General features: G+C 53.7%; 1 protein-coding gene across 1 annotated transcript in view; it reads left to right on the top strand.

Moving 5' to 3' along the window:
- Col7a1 (collagen type VII alpha 1 chain) overlaps positions 1-14,932 on the top strand; it is a 31,541-nt gene extending 16,609 nt beyond the window's left edge. Inside the window, exons 63-118 of the mRNA XM_041677154.1 lie at positions 129-200; positions 285-329; positions 1,349-1,384; positions 1,456-1,491; positions 1,597-1,692; positions 1,795-1,830; positions 1,922-1,957; positions 2,045-2,092; positions 2,393-2,428; positions 2,554-2,676; positions 2,765-2,965; positions 3,057-3,092; positions 3,178-3,231; positions 3,397-3,465; positions 3,703-3,747; positions 3,860-3,922; positions 4,104-4,148; positions 4,446-4,481; positions 4,596-4,631; positions 4,780-4,824; positions 4,938-4,970; positions 5,046-5,108; positions 5,214-5,249; positions 5,330-5,410; positions 5,538-5,606; positions 5,733-5,768; positions 5,844-5,885; positions 6,054-6,098; positions 6,188-6,232; positions 7,545-7,580; positions 7,664-7,723; positions 7,831-7,938; positions 8,092-8,163; positions 8,288-8,323; positions 8,448-8,507; positions 8,611-8,655; positions 8,862-8,897; positions 9,007-9,042; positions 9,120-9,176; positions 9,324-9,395; positions 9,785-9,856; positions 10,050-10,085; positions 10,333-10,413; positions 10,775-10,828; positions 11,005-11,058; positions 11,146-11,208; positions 11,562-11,624; positions 11,817-11,933; positions 12,576-12,653; positions 12,748-12,801; positions 12,950-12,998; positions 13,554-13,586; positions 13,724-13,810; positions 13,978-14,106; positions 14,206-14,400; positions 14,626-14,932. Of these exons, the coding sequence (XP_041533088.1) occupies positions 129-200; positions 285-329; positions 1,349-1,384; positions 1,456-1,491; positions 1,597-1,692; positions 1,795-1,830; positions 1,922-1,957; positions 2,045-2,092; positions 2,393-2,428; positions 2,554-2,676; positions 2,765-2,965; positions 3,057-3,092; positions 3,178-3,231; positions 3,397-3,465; positions 3,703-3,747; positions 3,860-3,922; positions 4,104-4,148; positions 4,446-4,481; positions 4,596-4,631; positions 4,780-4,824; positions 4,938-4,970; positions 5,046-5,108; positions 5,214-5,249; positions 5,330-5,410; positions 5,538-5,606; positions 5,733-5,768; positions 5,844-5,885; positions 6,054-6,098; positions 6,188-6,232; positions 7,545-7,580; positions 7,664-7,723; positions 7,831-7,938; positions 8,092-8,163; positions 8,288-8,323; positions 8,448-8,507; positions 8,611-8,655; positions 8,862-8,897; positions 9,007-9,042; positions 9,120-9,176; positions 9,324-9,395; positions 9,785-9,856; positions 10,050-10,085; positions 10,333-10,413; positions 10,775-10,828; positions 11,005-11,058; positions 11,146-11,208; positions 11,562-11,624; positions 11,817-11,933; positions 12,576-12,653; positions 12,748-12,801; positions 12,950-12,998; positions 13,554-13,586; positions 13,724-13,810; positions 13,978-14,106; positions 14,206-14,400; positions 14,626-14,636 (3,438 nt within the window). The 3' untranslated portion in view covers positions 14,637-14,932. The remainder of the gene's footprint in view (positions 1-128; positions 201-284; positions 330-1,348; positions 1,385-1,455; positions 1,492-1,596; positions 1,693-1,794; positions 1,831-1,921; positions 1,958-2,044; positions 2,093-2,392; positions 2,429-2,553; positions 2,677-2,764; positions 2,966-3,056; positions 3,093-3,177; positions 3,232-3,396; positions 3,466-3,702; positions 3,748-3,859; positions 3,923-4,103; positions 4,149-4,445; positions 4,482-4,595; positions 4,632-4,779; positions 4,825-4,937; positions 4,971-5,045; positions 5,109-5,213; positions 5,250-5,329; positions 5,411-5,537; positions 5,607-5,732; positions 5,769-5,843; positions 5,886-6,053; positions 6,099-6,187; positions 6,233-7,544; positions 7,581-7,663; positions 7,724-7,830; positions 7,939-8,091; positions 8,164-8,287; positions 8,324-8,447; positions 8,508-8,610; positions 8,656-8,861; positions 8,898-9,006; positions 9,043-9,119; positions 9,177-9,323; positions 9,396-9,784; positions 9,857-10,049; positions 10,086-10,332; positions 10,414-10,774; positions 10,829-11,004; positions 11,059-11,145; positions 11,209-11,561; positions 11,625-11,816; positions 11,934-12,575; positions 12,654-12,747; positions 12,802-12,949; positions 12,999-13,553; positions 13,587-13,723; positions 13,811-13,977; positions 14,107-14,205; positions 14,401-14,625) is intronic.
- Positions 14,933-16,021: the final 1,089 nt, after the last annotated feature.

Raw genomic sequence — 16,021 nt, 5'->3', positions numbered from 1 at the left:
CAGGTCAGTAGAGTTCCCTTGCTGACCTCTGCATTACACATCACTGGGGTCCCTCCTTGGCAATGGGGTGCCATGTCCTAACTGGTATCTCAGAGACCCTCTCAATCCTAGCAATGGATTTTTTCCAGGGGCTTCCAGGCCTTCGAGGAGAACACGGCCCCACTGGCCAACCTGGTCCCCCTGGCCCCCCTGGAGTACCTGTGAGTCCGGCTTCATATTGTCCTTGTAGCCTCTTCCTAGGGCCACCTGAGCCCTGACAGCTGACCAATACTCTGTTCCCACAGGGAAAGGCAGGCGAGGATGGCAAACCTGGCCTAAATGGGAAAAACGTGAGTGTTCTAAGCATTACCAAACCTGCCAAGAAAGGCCAGCGCATTCACATAGCCCAGAAACATAGACAATACATGAAACATATGTACTAACACATGTAACATGCACCAACACCAAACACAGCCCCGTGTGAAGATGATCTGAAGTGTGTTCTAGTGCACATGTGGGCGGCCTTGCAGACACGGTGAGCTAGGTGCGTGTGTCGGTTCAGAAAGGCCAGACACGGTGAGCTAGGTGCGTGTGTCGGTTCAGAAAGGCCAGACACGGTGAGCTAGGTGCGTGTGTCGGTTCAGAAAGGCCAGACACTGTGAGTTAGGTGTGTGTGTGTCCGATCAGAAGGGCTAGTATGTGACAAAATAAGGCACAGCCACTTGTCCAGTCAAAGAGCCACAAAAAAAGGTTAGGAGCAACAGATCTGTGGGCATCAAGCCACATTCAGTGGCATGTAGAGACATGTTAACACTTGACATTTTACTTAGACAAAGTCCCATAGCTGTGCCATGACACATCTGAGGACATGCTGGCGATGTGTTTATAGCAACAGTCACCAACACACGTATGACCATATATATTGAAAATCATATAAGGTTGGCAGACACAAGCCAAAACATAGAGTTTCTAAGGAACTGAAGACCTTACATATAAATTCATGCTAAGACATAGGCCATGATATGCAGACAGACAGGGAAAGTCACCTTCTAGGACATGCAAAGCCCTGTGTATACCTGCTAAGACACATATAGGCATGTGACTCACAAGACATGGACACCTGCTATGTCTGCTTGGATGTGGAGTTGCATATAGAGAGCTAAAGGAGGAGGGCATGAATACATATACATGAATGCAGACACATATAGGCATACCCATAGACACGCAGCAGTTGTCTGGGATGGACACAGTCACTTTAAGACTCACAGAGCCATGAAGTTACAGGCACAGATTCAGTTACAGTCATCTGAAATCTATACAGACAGTCTCAAAGCTGGACCATCTAGGCTTATGAGTCTTCTGCCCACAGGGAGAACCTGGAGACCCTGGAGAAGATGGGAGGAAGGTAAGCCCCTCCCCTTGGAGGATGCTGTGGCTTCAGATTGGACCATATCTAAAAATCCCTGTCTTCCTTAGGGGGAAAAGGGAGATTCTGGTGCCCCTGGAAGAGAAGTGAGTGCTTGAGTTTTTTATATTCTGTGACCCCGATCATGACCCTGTGAGGGATCTGCTTCCACTCTTCCCTGAGGCCCTTGATGCTGACTGTACGCTCCACAGGGTCCTGATGGTCCCAAGGGTGAACGTGGAGCTCCTGGTAATCCTGGACTCCAGGGTCCTCCAGGTCTCCCAGGACAGGTCGGTCCCCCTGGCCAGGTGAGTGTCTAGGGTAATTTTAGGACTTGGAAAACCAATGGTCCATTATGTTTCCTGGGCTACCCTCTTGGGATGCCTTGATCCTGTCCCCTCATATTTCAGGGTTTCCCTGGTGTCCCAGGAAGTGTGGGTCCTAAGGTGAGTACATGTGTCTATATTGGATAGAGTGTATGAGAAGGGACACTCAGGATTAGGAGACATGTCCCCCCTTGATCATGCTTTGTTCCAGGGTGACCGTGGAGAGACTGGATCCAAAGGGGAACAGGTGAGGCTGGGGCTCATGTAACTATACCCTCCCCGGATACACACACATCCCACAGGGTGGGTTTCAGCACCCATGTCTTGTCTCTAGGGCGTTCCTGGAGAACGTGGCCTACGAGGAGAACCTGGGAGCTTGCCGGTGAGCCAGACCTGGCCCTTGACCCTTGTCTGCTTACCTCTCTCTCACTTTCCCCTTGCCGTGGGACTCTGTGGGTTCTGCCCTCTGTGCTCAGTCTCTTGTCCCTTGGGATTCCTGACGCTTCCCTTGAAGGAAGCACAGGTGGTAGAGAAATGCCAAAGATAGGCTTCCAGTGGCCTTGCACTTGACCTCCACGGAGGCCGAGAGGATGTAGAAACGCGCCTAGGGGACAATGTAGGGCAGGAGGCGGGGCCTTCTCCTTCGTGGATCCCTAGCTCTTCACCATCTTTGTGTCTCCAGAATGCAGAGAGGTTGCTGGAAACTGCTGGCATCAAGGTAGGTTGTTCAGAGCTGAGGTGGGGTCTAGTGGGGCCCTGTGAGACAAGCAAAGTCCACAGGGCCATGTGGATGAGCTGTGTCAGCTACAGGCCCTGCTCCTCTGGGCTCTCACTGTTCCTCAGGTGTCAGCCCTGCGGGACATTGTGGAGACCTGGGATGAAAGCTCTGGCAGCTTCCTGTCTGTGCCTGAGCGGAGGCCTGGCCCCAAGGGGGACCCCGGTGAGCGAGGCCCTCCGGGCAAGGAGGTAAGTGTGGCTGGTGGCTGCTCAGTGGAGATGCCCTGTGGAGGCCATGGTCTAACAGACATAAGCATCCACCCTTCTCCTCCCACAGGGCTCCATTGGTTTTCCTGGAGAACGCGGGCTGAAGGGAGATCGTGGAGACCCTGGCCCTCAGGGGCCTCCCGGTCTGGCTCTTGGGGAAAGGGGTCCACCTGGACCACCTGGCCTTGCTGGGGAACCTGGAAAGCCTGGCATTCCTGGACTCCCAGGCCGGGCTGGTGGTGTGGGGGAGGCAGGACGGCCAGGAGAGAGGGTGAGTCTGGGGCTGACCAGGAGAGCCAGGACAATAGTTAGAGCAACTGGCCTCCCCACTGAGTTGGCCTCACACTGCTCTTTGTATCCAGGGAGAACGAGGAGAGAAAGGAGACCGTGGAGAACAGGTGTGTGTTGGGGGAGACACCCCAAAGCAGTCCTTGCTGGAACCTGTACCGGCTGGCACAACCTCCATTGTCTTCTCTTCTGCAGGGCAGAGATGGCCTTCCTGGCCTCCCTGGACCGCCTGGCCTTCCTGGCCCCAAGGTGATCACCCAGCCTTGTGACTGGTGATGATATTACCCTGAGACTGGGCCCTAGAAACTCCATGCAGTATCTTCAATCCCATAATTCTATGCAATCCTGAGACCTGTACTGATCCCGTAATCCATATAACAGACTCATCTTCCATCCATTGCTTTGTTCTCATAGGTGGCTGTCGAGGACCCAGGTACTGGACCCTCTAGAGAACAAGGACCCCCTGGACTCAAAGGTGCTAAGGTCAGTGTGGGGTCAACTTGTGTTTTTGTTTTTGTTCTTTTGAGACAGGGTTTCTTTGTGTTCTAGCTGTCCTGGAACTAGCTCTTGTAGACCAGGCTGGCCTTGAACTCACAGAGATCCGCCTGCCTCTGCCTCCCGAGTACTGGTAATAAAGGCATGTGCCACCACCACCCAACAGGGGGTCAACTTGTGACCCACCATAACACTTGGGCCTGACCTGACATCTCATCTATACAGGGGGAGCCAGGCAGCGATGGTGACCGTGGACCCAAAGGAGACAGGGTGAGACCTGCTACCCCACTGTACTCTCTATGGGGCATGCCATAAGTAGTAGGCACACATATGTACACACATGGCGGAGAATGGCACTCAGGGCATGGCTTTTTGCTTGCAGGGTGTACCAGGCATCAAAGGAGACCATGGAGAGCCTGGGAAGCGAGGTCATGATGGCAGCCCGGTGCGTTCCTCTCCCATAGGTCACATGTGTGCAAGGCTGTGACTCTTACGTCTGTTGTCTCATATATAGGGCTGGAGTCAGCACTGTTTGTCCTGCCCTTGGCCATCAGGGACAGGGTGGGCAGTGAAGAAGCTGGGGTTGGGCGTAACGGCAAGGTGATGTTAGACATATTGTCTTACAGGGTCTCCCGGGAGAACGTGGTGTGGCTGGGCCTGAAGGAAAGCCGGTGAGTAACCACAGGAGTAGCTGGCCTAGGATTTGAGACCCTCACTGTGTTCATTACTCAAGAGGAATAAGGCTATGCCCAAGTACAAATTGTAGGCTCAGGTGCATGATGTCTGACAGGTTTACTATGTGTGTGTGTCTGTGTGTCTGTCTGTAATGGGCAGTCCATGGGAATATATGCTCATTTATGCCTAAGAAGTGGGGAGAGTACAGTACTCTCCAGGCAAAGGCCCTCAGAAGGTGGGAACAGGCTAAAGAGAAGCCCGTACCCAGGTTCATCAGCCCCTTCCTTCTGCAGGGTCTGCAGGGCCCAAGGGGGACCCCTGGCCCAGCGGTGAGTACATTAGAACCCTCACTTCTGTTCCCATCCTGTGCCAAACCCCAGTGAAAATCATTAGCTACTTTCCCTGTGTGCGATTGGCCCCTTTCATCAGACTGTCCCCAACAGGGTGGCCATGGAGACCCCGGACCACCTGGTGCCCCGGTGAGTGATGGGGAAGCACTGCCTAGTGAGGGGAGGGGAGGGAGGGGACAGACTCTGGCACTGTTGACAAGCCAGGCTTTGGTCATGAGGATCCTGGAGCCTGGACAGACAGCACTGACCTGTCTCCTGCCTTCACACTCCTCTCTAGGGTCTTGCTGGCCCTGCAGGACCCCAGGGGCCTTCAGGCCTGAAGGTGAGTGTAGACATGAGAGGGGAATGGGTCAGTACATATGAAGAAGGAGGGGAATTCCAGACATATCTTTTCCCATGATGGAGCTGAGCATGTGGTTTCTGGCTCTTTTCCAGGGGGAGCCTGGAGAAACAGGACCCCCAGGACGGGTGAGTAGTGTAGCTCTTGGGGTCACATTACTAGTACACCTGTGGGGTTGTCACCATTCCGAATTCCTCTTCCAGGGTCTGCCTGGACCTACTGGAGCTGTGGGACTTCCTGGCCCTCCTGGCCCTTCAGGCCTTGTGGTAAGCGAGTTGCTGTAGGGTTACCATAATCTCCTCAGGTACCACACTCTCCTGTGTCCTTTGTCCTTCACCCCACGTGACCCTTGTATCTGCTCCCCCCACCAGGGTCCACAAGGGTCACCAGGTTTGCCTGGACAAGTGGTAAGTCCTGGCAGTCTTGGGTTGGGCTCCAAGGGTAAAGGGTCTTCATGCAGGATCTTGACTGAGCTCCATCTTTTCAGGGGGAGACAGGGAAGCCAGGACCCCCAGGTCGTGATGGTACCAGTGGAAAGGATGGAGACAGGGGAGGTCCTGGTGTGCCGGTATGTATTTTGGGGGAGCTGGTGGTGGGCCTGTTGTGGGGTCCTATGCCCAGCTGGCTGGATAGCAGCTGGGACATTGGGAACAGGGTGATAAAGAAACTGAGTTCCTCACAATGCTCTTTTCCAGGGGTTGCCAGGTTCGCCTGGCCCTGTTGGACCTAAAGGAGAACCTGGGCCTGTGGGGGCCCCTGGACAGGTGACCTTTGGCTCTGCTTCCTGCCTTCTGCTCACCCCTGAGCCCCAGTTTTTACCTATCATCTGGGAAGGCAGGGCAGGGATGGAAAGGAGGGTGGCTTGGCTACTCACATGGCATTCCCCACAGGCGGTGGTTGGGCCCCCTGGAGCAAAAGGCGAGAAGGTGAGTAGGGAGGAGTTCTGAAAGAAAGGGCCAAGGAATGGGAGTGAAGGACCCACTGACCCCCTCTGTTATCAGGGAGCCCCAGGAGACCTTGCTGGAGCGCTGCTGGGTGAGCCGGTGAGTGGAACACCCCTGACAGTAGGTGTCTTTTGACCCATAGTTTATCCAGCCCCATGAGTCTTAGCTTTCACAGTGTCTCCCACATTACCCTGGCCTCAGGCCTACCTCAAGATGCATCTGTTTGTGATTGACACCTGTGTTGTTACATGGCCCTTGCGTCCTTAGGGAGCCAAAGGTGACCGAGGACTGCCAGGACCCCGGGGTGAGAAAGTGAGTGGGTCTGGGCTTCCAGCGTAAGTGCTGGGCAGAGTAGGGGTGAGGCTGGGAGGCCAGGGACCCTTACCATCCTTTGTGTGCAGGGTGAAGCTGGTCGTGCAGGAGAGCCTGGAGACCCTGGAGAAGATGTGAGTCTGGGGTCTGGGCAGGACCAAGCCTGACTTGACCGTGAAAACAAGGACCATTCTTGGGCTTGGTCACATCTCTATAACCTCTATGCCTAGGTTCTCAGGTTTCTGTTTGGAAGACACATGGCCACACTTGTGGACCCAAACTTGGCTTCTGTGTGCCCTTGCTTGATCTTCTGTCCCTTACCATGGCTGAGCCCATGCATGTCCGTTACCACTTCATCTCCCAGGTCTTGGGACACAGCTGATTTCCTGCAGGCCTCTCCTTGGTCATATGTTTATAATCTTGTCTTCCACCCCCGCCTGAGTACACATCTGTGGTCACATTGAAGTTCCCTGATGGGAGTTTTCCACTGAGCGCCACATCCGCGGTTCCTCTTGTTTGCACGCTCATGTGTGAGCTCTGTGGACCTGTGGTCACATCTGGGCTTCCCTTGGCCTGTGTTCATACTCATCTGAGTTCCCCTGGGAATATTTTTGGTCTGTATAGAGGCTTAGCATTCACACCTACACTTTTTTTGAGTGTTTTGCCTGCATGTCTGTCTGTGCATCATTGGCCTGCCCGTTGTTCTCGGAGGCTAGAAAGGGCACAGGATCCCTCGAGACTGGACTTGTAGATGAGTGTGAGCTGCCATGTGGGTCCTGGGAATTGAACCCGAGTCCTCTGTGTACCAGGCTTTTTCTTTGGGGTCTCCAACCAGCTCCCAAATCATGACACAGAGACTTATTATTACTTTGGAATATTTAGCCTAGCCTAGGCAAGTTTCTGGCTAGCTCTTTTAATTTAAATTAATATTTCATTTTATCTACCTTTTGCCTCGGGACTTTTTGCTTTTTTTTTTTTATTCTGTATATCTTACTTTCACGGCTTTTCATGTCTAGCTGGCTGGCGGCTGCCATGTGTCCCTTGTTCTCTCCTTCTTTTCCCTCTTCTTGTTCCTTCTCTTTCTAGCCTAGATATCTCCTTCTACTTATCCTCTCTGCCTGGAAGCCCCGCCTATCCTTTCTCTGCCTAGCTATTGGCCATTTAGCTCTTTATTAGACCAATCAGGTGCCTTAGTTAGGCAAAGTGAAACAAATGCAACTCGTCCTTACATAATTAAACACAGGTCCTTATTAAACAAATGCAGCACAAACAAATGGGACACATCTTTACACAGTTACAGTAATATTCTGCAGCACAAACAAATGTAGCATATCTTCGCCCAGTTCAAACAATATCCCACACTACCTCTGGAAAAGCAGCCAGGGCTCTTGACCATAAAGTCACTGCTCCAGCTTGGATTTTATCTTTACTTTTATTATTTTTTAGGGTCAAAAAGGGGCTCCAGGACTCAAAGGTCTCAAGGTACATTTATATGGAAGGGCTTTTGCTTGGGGCTATGGTCTTGTGACTCTCTGAGCCTGATAAGATCCTTCTTTCCCTTAAAGGGTGAGCCAGGAATTGGGGTTCAAGGCCCCCCTGGGCCAACTGGTCCTCCAGGTATGAAGGTAAGTCAGCATCTCATCACAATTCCCAGAGATGGGAGGAAGGCATTCTGGGCCTTGGCCTGGGAAGGTGTCCTTCTGTACCCACTCTTCCTTTTCATCTGTTTCAGGGGGACTTGGGCTCCCCTGGTGCCCCCGGTGCTCCTGGTGTCGTTGGATTCCCTGGTCAGACAGGACCTCGAGGAGAGATGGGCCAGCCAGGGCCGGTGGGGGAGCGGGTAAGAGGGCTGGGAATAGCATGTGGGAACTTGGGGATCTCAAGACCTCTGATCTGGTAGCAGGTGAGGAAGGAACCCAGGCCCTTCCGTCTTAAGAGGAAGAGAAGGGGGTTCTCAAATCACCCCCATCTCCCTTGTCCCATTTTCCTATAGGGTCTGGCAGGCCCTCCGGGGAGAGAAGGCGCCCCAGGCCCCTTGGGGCCACCTGGACCACCAGGGTTAGCGGTGAGTAGGACTTCCCAAATGCCCCAAGTCTGCCCACGTGAGGGTTATTGGTGTGGCCAGGCCATGAGGTTGGGTGTGTGGAGACTTTGAGCCCATAGGTTCCTCACCTCACTCTGACCCACAGGGAGCACCTGGCGCCTCTGGACTCAAAGGAGACAAGGTAGATGAAATGCTGCTGGCTCTTTCCTGTGCCACTGTCACTCTCCAGCTTCTACTGAGCTTCTACAGCCCTCCATCCTTTACTGAGTCCCCTTACACTTCCCTGGTGTCCTGTTGATCTCTAGGGAGACCCCGGAGCAGGGCTGCCTGGGCCCCGAGGCGAGCGTGGCGAGCCAGGTGTCCGGGTACGTATGTCCTCACCACAGCCAGGGCTCACCTCCTCTTCACCATCACAGTTCCTGCCTCAGTCCCAGCCTCTGAGTCAGTGAACCCAATGTTACCGTTCAGGGGGAAGATGGCCACCCCGGCCAGGAAGGACCTCGGGGACTCATGGTAGGTCCTGTTGTGCGACTTCAGTTCCTTGCCTGACCTCCTCTGTGCCCGTGGGGCACTGCAGTCTGTGCTAGCCCTCTGGTTCTTTGTTGGCTCTGGTCCTCTGTGTCTTTTGTTCCTCTCTGGTCCTCTGTCCTTCTCTGTCCTCTATGCCTCCTCCCTAGTCCTCCCACATCCATTGTCATAATCGTATTTTCTTCGCACAGGGGCCTCCTGGCAGCCGGGGAGACCGAGGGGAGAAGGTAAGAATGTGGGGGAAAGGCCCCTGGGGTGAGTGGGGTGAGGATGGATGCGGTAACTAAGTGATGGAGCCTCCCCAGCTTGGGTGAGATTCATTCTTCTACCTAACAGGGTGATGCTGGAACTGCAGGGCTAAAGGGTGACAAGGTATGTGTGGTTATCAGGGAGGCTGGAGCAGGAGACAGGGGTGCTCCTGCCTCTGCTGATCCCTTCCTGCCCCTCAGGGTGACTCAGCTGTGATTGAGGGGCCTCCAGGGCCGCGAGGTGCCAAAGGAGACATGGTGAGTAGGCCTGGTTCACATATGAACTGGGTCTCTCTTGGCTGGAGGAAGAGTTTTGTGGGGCTGGCCCAGGAGAGCCAAGAGCTCGGCTTTCCAGAACACGAGGGGCCTCCAGCTCCTGACCCCGATTTCTGACTTCTGACCTAGGGTGAAAGAGGCCCTCGAGGCGCAGATGGTGACAAAGGACCTCGGGGAGACAGTGGGAATCCTGGCGACAAGGTACAGGGAAGAGAGTGGGTTTTCCTCACGAGGTCCTGCAGGTCATGTACAAGTTCCACAGAGAGTCAGGGAGGGCGGAGCTTATGGTAGGTGATAGGGAAAGGCTGGGTTTTCCTTTGGGGGTCCTACAGGCTATGTATGTGTTCCACAGAGATACGGGAAGGGGTGACACTTATGGTGGGTGATAGGGAAATTTAGGCTGTGGTGACTCTAAGGGTGGCAGAGAGGATGGGGACTTTTGGGAGGAGTCCAATGCCTCAGGGTGAGAGGCGGGGGATGGGGGCCTCTGGGCTATGACCCTGTAAGGGGAGCAAGGGAGCTCTTGGATGTTAGGGTGCTCCAGACGGTGGGTATCTTGACTCTGTTCTTTCTTCTGGCAACCCCTAAAGGGCTCCAAAGGAGAGCCTGGTGACAAAGGCTCAACTGGATCAATTGGAGTTCGAGGCCTCACGGGACCCAAGGCACGTTCCATCTCAGGTTTATTCCCATATCTCTCATACCTGCTGTGGGGATTTCTTACGTGTCACACGTGTGTTCACACGGGATCTGTGTGTAGCTAGCCTGTTCCCTGGCTGACTGTGACTGCGTGAGCACAGATAAGCCAACGTGGGGCACAGCCACACTGAAGGACTCGGCCCCATCTGTTTCCCACAGGGTGAGCCAGGCGCTGCAGGGATCCCGGGTGAGCCGGTAAGATGCCCCAGTCCCACAGAGACCCCCCTATCCTCACGAGGCCCCCGTTCCCATGATAGCCCTGCCCATGTGGCCTTTGGCCTTTTAGGGACCTACGTTTTTATGGCCTTCCTTTTTCTAGAAGCTCCACCTCTTAGTGAACTCTAGGATGGTGACCCTAGCCTGTCCCCAAGGCATGGGGTGGTGGCTGGAGTCCCAGCCTGCAGTCTAGGTTGATCCCTTTGGATGCCTCACTTTCCTCCAGGGAACCCCAGGAAAGGATGGAGCCCCTGGTTTCCAAGGAGTCAAAGGAGATATTGGCTTCACAGGTCCCCGGGGCCTCAAGGTGAGAACAAATCTATTGTTTTTCTATTCAAGATGTCCTGGTGTTAGAGAATAAGGGACCTAGGGTCCGATTTGGGGGCTCAGGTTACATAGAGTGTTAGCCCCGGGTTGGAATGTCTCAAATGAGTAGTAAGAGTTGGTTTTAAGGTCAAGGATTCAAGATGAGGTAGAAGTGGCTCTTTTTAAAAAAATTGTGAACCCAAGTTCTCATGTAGTCCAGGCTAGCTTTGAACTTGCTATGTAGCCAAGCCTGGACTTGAGTTCCTGACCCTCCTGCCTTTACCTCCCAAGTGCTGGGATCACAGATGTGTGCCATACCTGACTGAGACATTGCTTTCTCATCTGCTTCCCTACCTCTTTAGGGCGAAAGAGGAATGAAGGGAGCCTGTGGCCTTGATGGAGAAAAAGGAGATAAGGTATAAATTTATCAGAGATAAGGGGACTGTGGGGGCTGATGCAGGGGCTGTGGAGGCTGATGCAGGGGCTGTAGCAAGGGCTGTGGGGGCTGATGCGGGGGCTGTGGGGGCTGATGTGGGGCGGGGGGGCTGTGGGGCTGTGGCCCAAGGCTTACTCCTCTACCTGATGCCTCCAGGGAGAAGCTGGTTTTCCTGGCCGCCCTGGGTTGGCAGGACGGAAAGGAGACGCAGTGAGTGTCAGGGTAGGATCCACCCTAAATGACAAGGGGCAGTTGGCTGGTGAATCAACCTTACATTTTCTTTCCTCTTTCCTCTAGGGGGAGCCTGGCATGCCCGGTCAGGCCGGGGCTCCTGGCAAAGAGGGTCTGATCGGTCCCAAGGTACAGCAACTCTTGATAATGAACATGATGGGGGTGGAGTCAGGCAGGATAGAGAAAGTCATGATAGGATCAAGGAGGACTGTGGCTTTGGGGGAACTTGTGTGGCTGTTCTTGAGATTTCAGGAGAGATTGGGGTCACAGTAGAAAGTTAGGGTAAAAGGGTAGAAGGTGAGAGAGGGGGTCATGTTGTATTGGATTGAGTGGGGTTGGTGTCGTGGGATTACAGTTGAAACATTAACAGATGGCTGGATCATCCACTGTAGAGGGCATTGGACCTGCACAGCTCAAGGATGTGCAGGAGTGGAGGGAGGGATGTCAGGGCTGAGTGTATTTTCTGCTTCTTCTGTTTCCAGGGCGACAGAGGCTTTGATGGGCAGTCAGGACCCAAGGGTGACCAAGGCGAGAAAGGGGAGAGGGTGAGTTGATGGGCATTCAGGACCCAAAGGTGACCAAGGCCAGAAAGGGGAGAGGGTGAGTTGATGGGCATTCAGGACCCAAGGGTGACCAAGGCCAGAAAGGGGAGAGGGTGAGTTGATGTGGGTCCGTGATCTGAGGGGAGCGGTTTCATCTTGAAGGGGATTTGGTAACTAACGCTTTTCTATCCACAGGGGCCCCCAGGAGTTGGGGGCTTCCCAGGTCCCAAAGGGAATGATGGCTCTAGTGGTCCCCCAGGGCCACCTGGCGGGGTTGGTCCCAAAGGCCCTGAAGGACTTCAGGGTCAGAAGGTACGTTTCTTCATCTGTGACTCCTGACCCTTGACCCTACCCGCCCTGCTTTGGTTGTTGTTTTAGATAGGATCTCACTATGTAGCCTTGGGTGGCTTGAAACTCTCTGTGTGGACCAGGCTAGTCTCAAATTCAGAATTCTTCCTGCCTTTGTCTCTCAGGTGCTGAGATTAAAGACATGTGCCACCATGCTGGCTTTGTGTTCTTACATTTGTTTTATTCTATGTATATGAATGGTGTGCCTGAACATAGGTCTGTGTACCATATGTCTTCTTGGTGCCCGAGAAGGCCAGAAGAGGGCATTAGATCCCCTGGAACTGGATTTCAGAAGGTTGTGAGCCACCAAGTGGGTACTGGGAACCAAGCCTGAGTCCTTTATAAGAAGAGCAAATGCTGTAACTGCTGAGCCCTCTCTCCAGCTTGGCTTTCTCATTTTGAATAGCCCAGGGCCTTACACAGGCTAAGCAGGTGCTGTATTGCTGAGCTACACTCCAAGCTCTCCCAGCCATCCCCACCTCTCTAAGCCATGATCCTACAACCCGTGCTCTGATCTCCATGTTCCAGTCTCTGGAGCCATGGTCCTCCCGTTGCCTGTGTTCTACTCTGTCACTGACCCTGCCCACTTGGTCCTTGTGTTAACAGGGTGAGCGAGGTCCCCCTGGAGAGAGTGTGGTGGGGGCTCCTGGTGCTCCTGGTATCCCCGGTGAGAGAGGGGAGCAGGTGAGTGTCAGTTCCTGGGTTTGGAGTCAGAGATTGGCATGATCTCTGGTGCCTGTGAGATCTGTCACGACCTGGTCACATTTGTTGTGCACAGGGGCGACCAGGACCTGCTGGCCCTCGTGGGGAGAAAGGAGAAGCTGCACTGACTGTGAGTTTGGCCTGGGTGGGATGGGTCACCCGGCACCCTGACTCCCTGGTCCCAGAGCTCTTGATTTGATATGACTAGTCTTTGATCCCTGCATTATGTGACCCATGATTCATGGGTTCTTGGGGGCCTTGTGGTCTTGTGTTCCCAGGAGGATGACATTCGGGGCTTTGTGCGTCAGGAGATGAGTCAGCATTGTGGTGAGTGAGTCTCATGTGGAGTCTCCTGCCCCAACTCCATCCTAGGACACCTAGAGCTGGCAAGTTCCCAGAACTCACAGAGGGCCACATGCTAATAGGACTCCCTTGATAGAGGGGGACAGATGTGGTCTGGTGACTAGCTGCATTTGGAGGGGTAGAGTGGGGGACAGAGCTGTCCCAAAAGATGTGGCACAGGTGGGGAGTGATGATTCTGGGACCCCATTTTTTCCTACTGTAACTGGTTTCATCTCTGTGCCTCCTGCCCCGACTTCCATGGTCCCTCGCTTCCCTGGTCTATTTCCAGCTTCTCTTTCCTGCCGGCTCATCATCTCTACATTTCTTCCTGTCTTTCTCCTCCCTTCCCTTCTTCATCTCTTGCCTGTTCTCCCTTCTGACTCCTCTGGCTCTCACTGACTCTCCTGCTGTATCTCTGTACATCTTACCCCACACGTGTGTGTGTCTTTTGTCTGTTTCTCTTTCTCCATCTTCCCATCTTTTTGTCTCTTGTTCTTCACTTTTCATGACCTCATTCTACCCTTTTTCTGTCCCTTCCAGCCTGCCAGGGACAGTTTATTGCATCTGGATCACGTGAGTAACTTTCTGTATCTAGAACTTTCTTCATCTAAGGCACTGATGCTCTGCCTATCATTTGGGTCCTCTCAGCAGGGGTGTGGCTAGGGTGGCTGACCATGATAACCAAGAGCGTCATCACTGCCCTGTTCCAGGACCCCTCCCCAGCTATGCTGCGGATACAGCTGGCCCCCAGCTCCACCGTGTGCCTGTGCTCCGGGTCTCTCATGTAGAGGAGGAAGGTGAGGCTGTTAGCCCATGGGGCATATACAGACTGGGTACAGATACGTATATCAGTGCACATTGCACATATACAGAGTCATTTCTGCACATGGGGGAGATAGATGCTATCTAGTCTATCCCAGAGCCAGCAGGGACCTCCTCAAAGCATACCCCACCCTGCCTGCAGGCCAGGTACCCCCTGAAGATGACGACGACTTCTCTGAGTACTCGGTGTATTCTGTGGAAGACTACCAGGACCCCGAGGTTCCCTGGGATGGCGACGGTGATAGCAAGGGCTGGGACCAGAGAGGTTCAGGTAGTGGCATATGAAGCCCATCCCATTGCTGATCTTTTGCTGATTTTGGATTCCTCTGACCCCCCACTATCCCCAATGACCAACCACCAATAACCCTAGACCCCTGCTCCCTACCACTGGATGAGGGCTCCTGTACTGCCTACACCCTGCGCTGGTACCATCGGGCTGTGCCTGGTGGCACAGCCTGTCATCCCTTTGTCTATGGTGGCTGCGGAGGGAATGCCAACCGTTTTGGAACCCGTGAGGCATGTGAGCGCCGCTGCCCACCTCAAGTGGTCCACAGCCAGAAAACAGGTAGGGGCTTAGATTGTCTCAGTGATGCTGCGCCTACATGTATCAGTGTGGCTATATTTCCCCAGCTGTGGAGGCTGCGTGGTTCCTCTCCATGTTCCTTTTTGTCAAGGGTCCCTCTCTTAGTCAGAGCCCACTCTCAATCCCTCACGAATACTTTGCCATGTTTCTGTGCAGGCTTCATGTTGGGAAAGAAGGTCAGGATGTTTTCTGGTGTGTTCCACACAGGTGCTGCCTAGGGCTGAGGCCTGAATGACGCGTTTGATGGTCAGCAGTCCCTGGAGGTGGCAGGGCTCAGCAGGGTCCTGCTGATCTCCATTTGGTGCTAGAGTTCTGTGTGCACGTGAGCGTGTGTGGTGTCCACAATTTCAGTGACTTGGTCCTGTGGGTCTAGCTTTCCCCCTTAGGGACAAATCCCCATTGTGGCGCCTGCTTTCCTGGCAGATGACTCATGGGGGGTGGTTGTGGGCAGTGAATGGATATGACTGGTGTCCAACCTGCCCCTTGACCCAAGGCTGTGATGCCATGGTGCTGATTCGGGGAGGGGGGAACATTAAAGCTGCTCTTTTAAAAGGCCTTCGTTGTTGATTTTTTGGGTGCGACGGGGGTATCAGGAAACAAATTTCCTTGCAGGGAGGGGTAGTCAGCATTATATTGCATGGCATAGAGTCCTCATACCTGGCCCTGGTTCTTTTCTGTGCTCTTATTCTTCTAGTTTGCCCCCCCCCAGATGTAAATAGGGTGGGGGCTAAGGAGATGTCCTTACTGCTCCCCAAGAGGGGATGAGTCATAGGTGGGGGGCTGCCTCATGCCAGGAAACATGCCCTAGCTCCTACCCCAGGAGGCTGGGGGAGATAAATGGGCCTTGAAGTGGAGTAAAGGGTCAGGTCACAGGAGAGCATTGCCTGGCCCTAGCCCCAGCAGCTCCAGTGTCCCCGGCCTTCCCTGGAGAAAGCTGGCAATGGTATGACTGACATTGGGTCAAGATTGGAAGGGTCTGGGGTTGAGTGGTCCTGGGATTTGGGTAAGTGGGGATGTCTGGGAGACTGGGAGGTTCTGGGGTCTCTTGTCCCCCTCTGTCCCCACTGCCACTCAGAACCTGTCTCCATTTTGTCATGTGGACTGTCTCTGTTTCTGAGTCTTTCTTTTCCTCTAGATGATTCCAGGCGGTTTCTTTCTCTTCCTGCCTTGTCTTTCTTCTTTTCTTCCCCATTTGCTTTGTCCCCGCCCCAATCATCTTCCTCTCTTCCTCCCCTGCCCCTCCCCCTGCCAGCCCAGCCCCCTTCTTTCTCTGCCCCTGGTTATCTTTGTCCTTAGCTCCTACTTGTCCTCATTCTGTTGTCTTTGGAGTTTTTAGACAGGGTCTCATTATGTAACCTAGCTGCCTTCAAATTTGATCCTGCCTCAGCCTCCCAGGTGCTGAGATCATAGACACACACTACCATGCCTCAGGACACATTATAGACACACATTACTGTGCCTCAGGACACATTATAGACATACGTTACCATGCCTCAGAACACATTATAGACATATACTACCATGCCTCAGGACACATTATAGACACACGCCACCATGCCTCAGGACACATTATAGACACACGCCACCATGCCTCAGGACACAT

Source organism: Microtus oregoni, unplaced genomic scaffold (genome assembly GCF_018167655.1).
Source record: "Microtus oregoni isolate MIOR12 unplaced genomic scaffold, Mior012 000028F_ref0000031, whole genome shotgun sequence".
NCBI classification, from domain to species: Eukaryota; Metazoa; Chordata; class Mammalia; order Rodentia; family Cricetidae; genus Microtus; species Microtus oregoni.
Note: the sequence above shows the minus strand (reverse complement) of the source record. Positions and strands in the feature narration are given on the sequence as shown.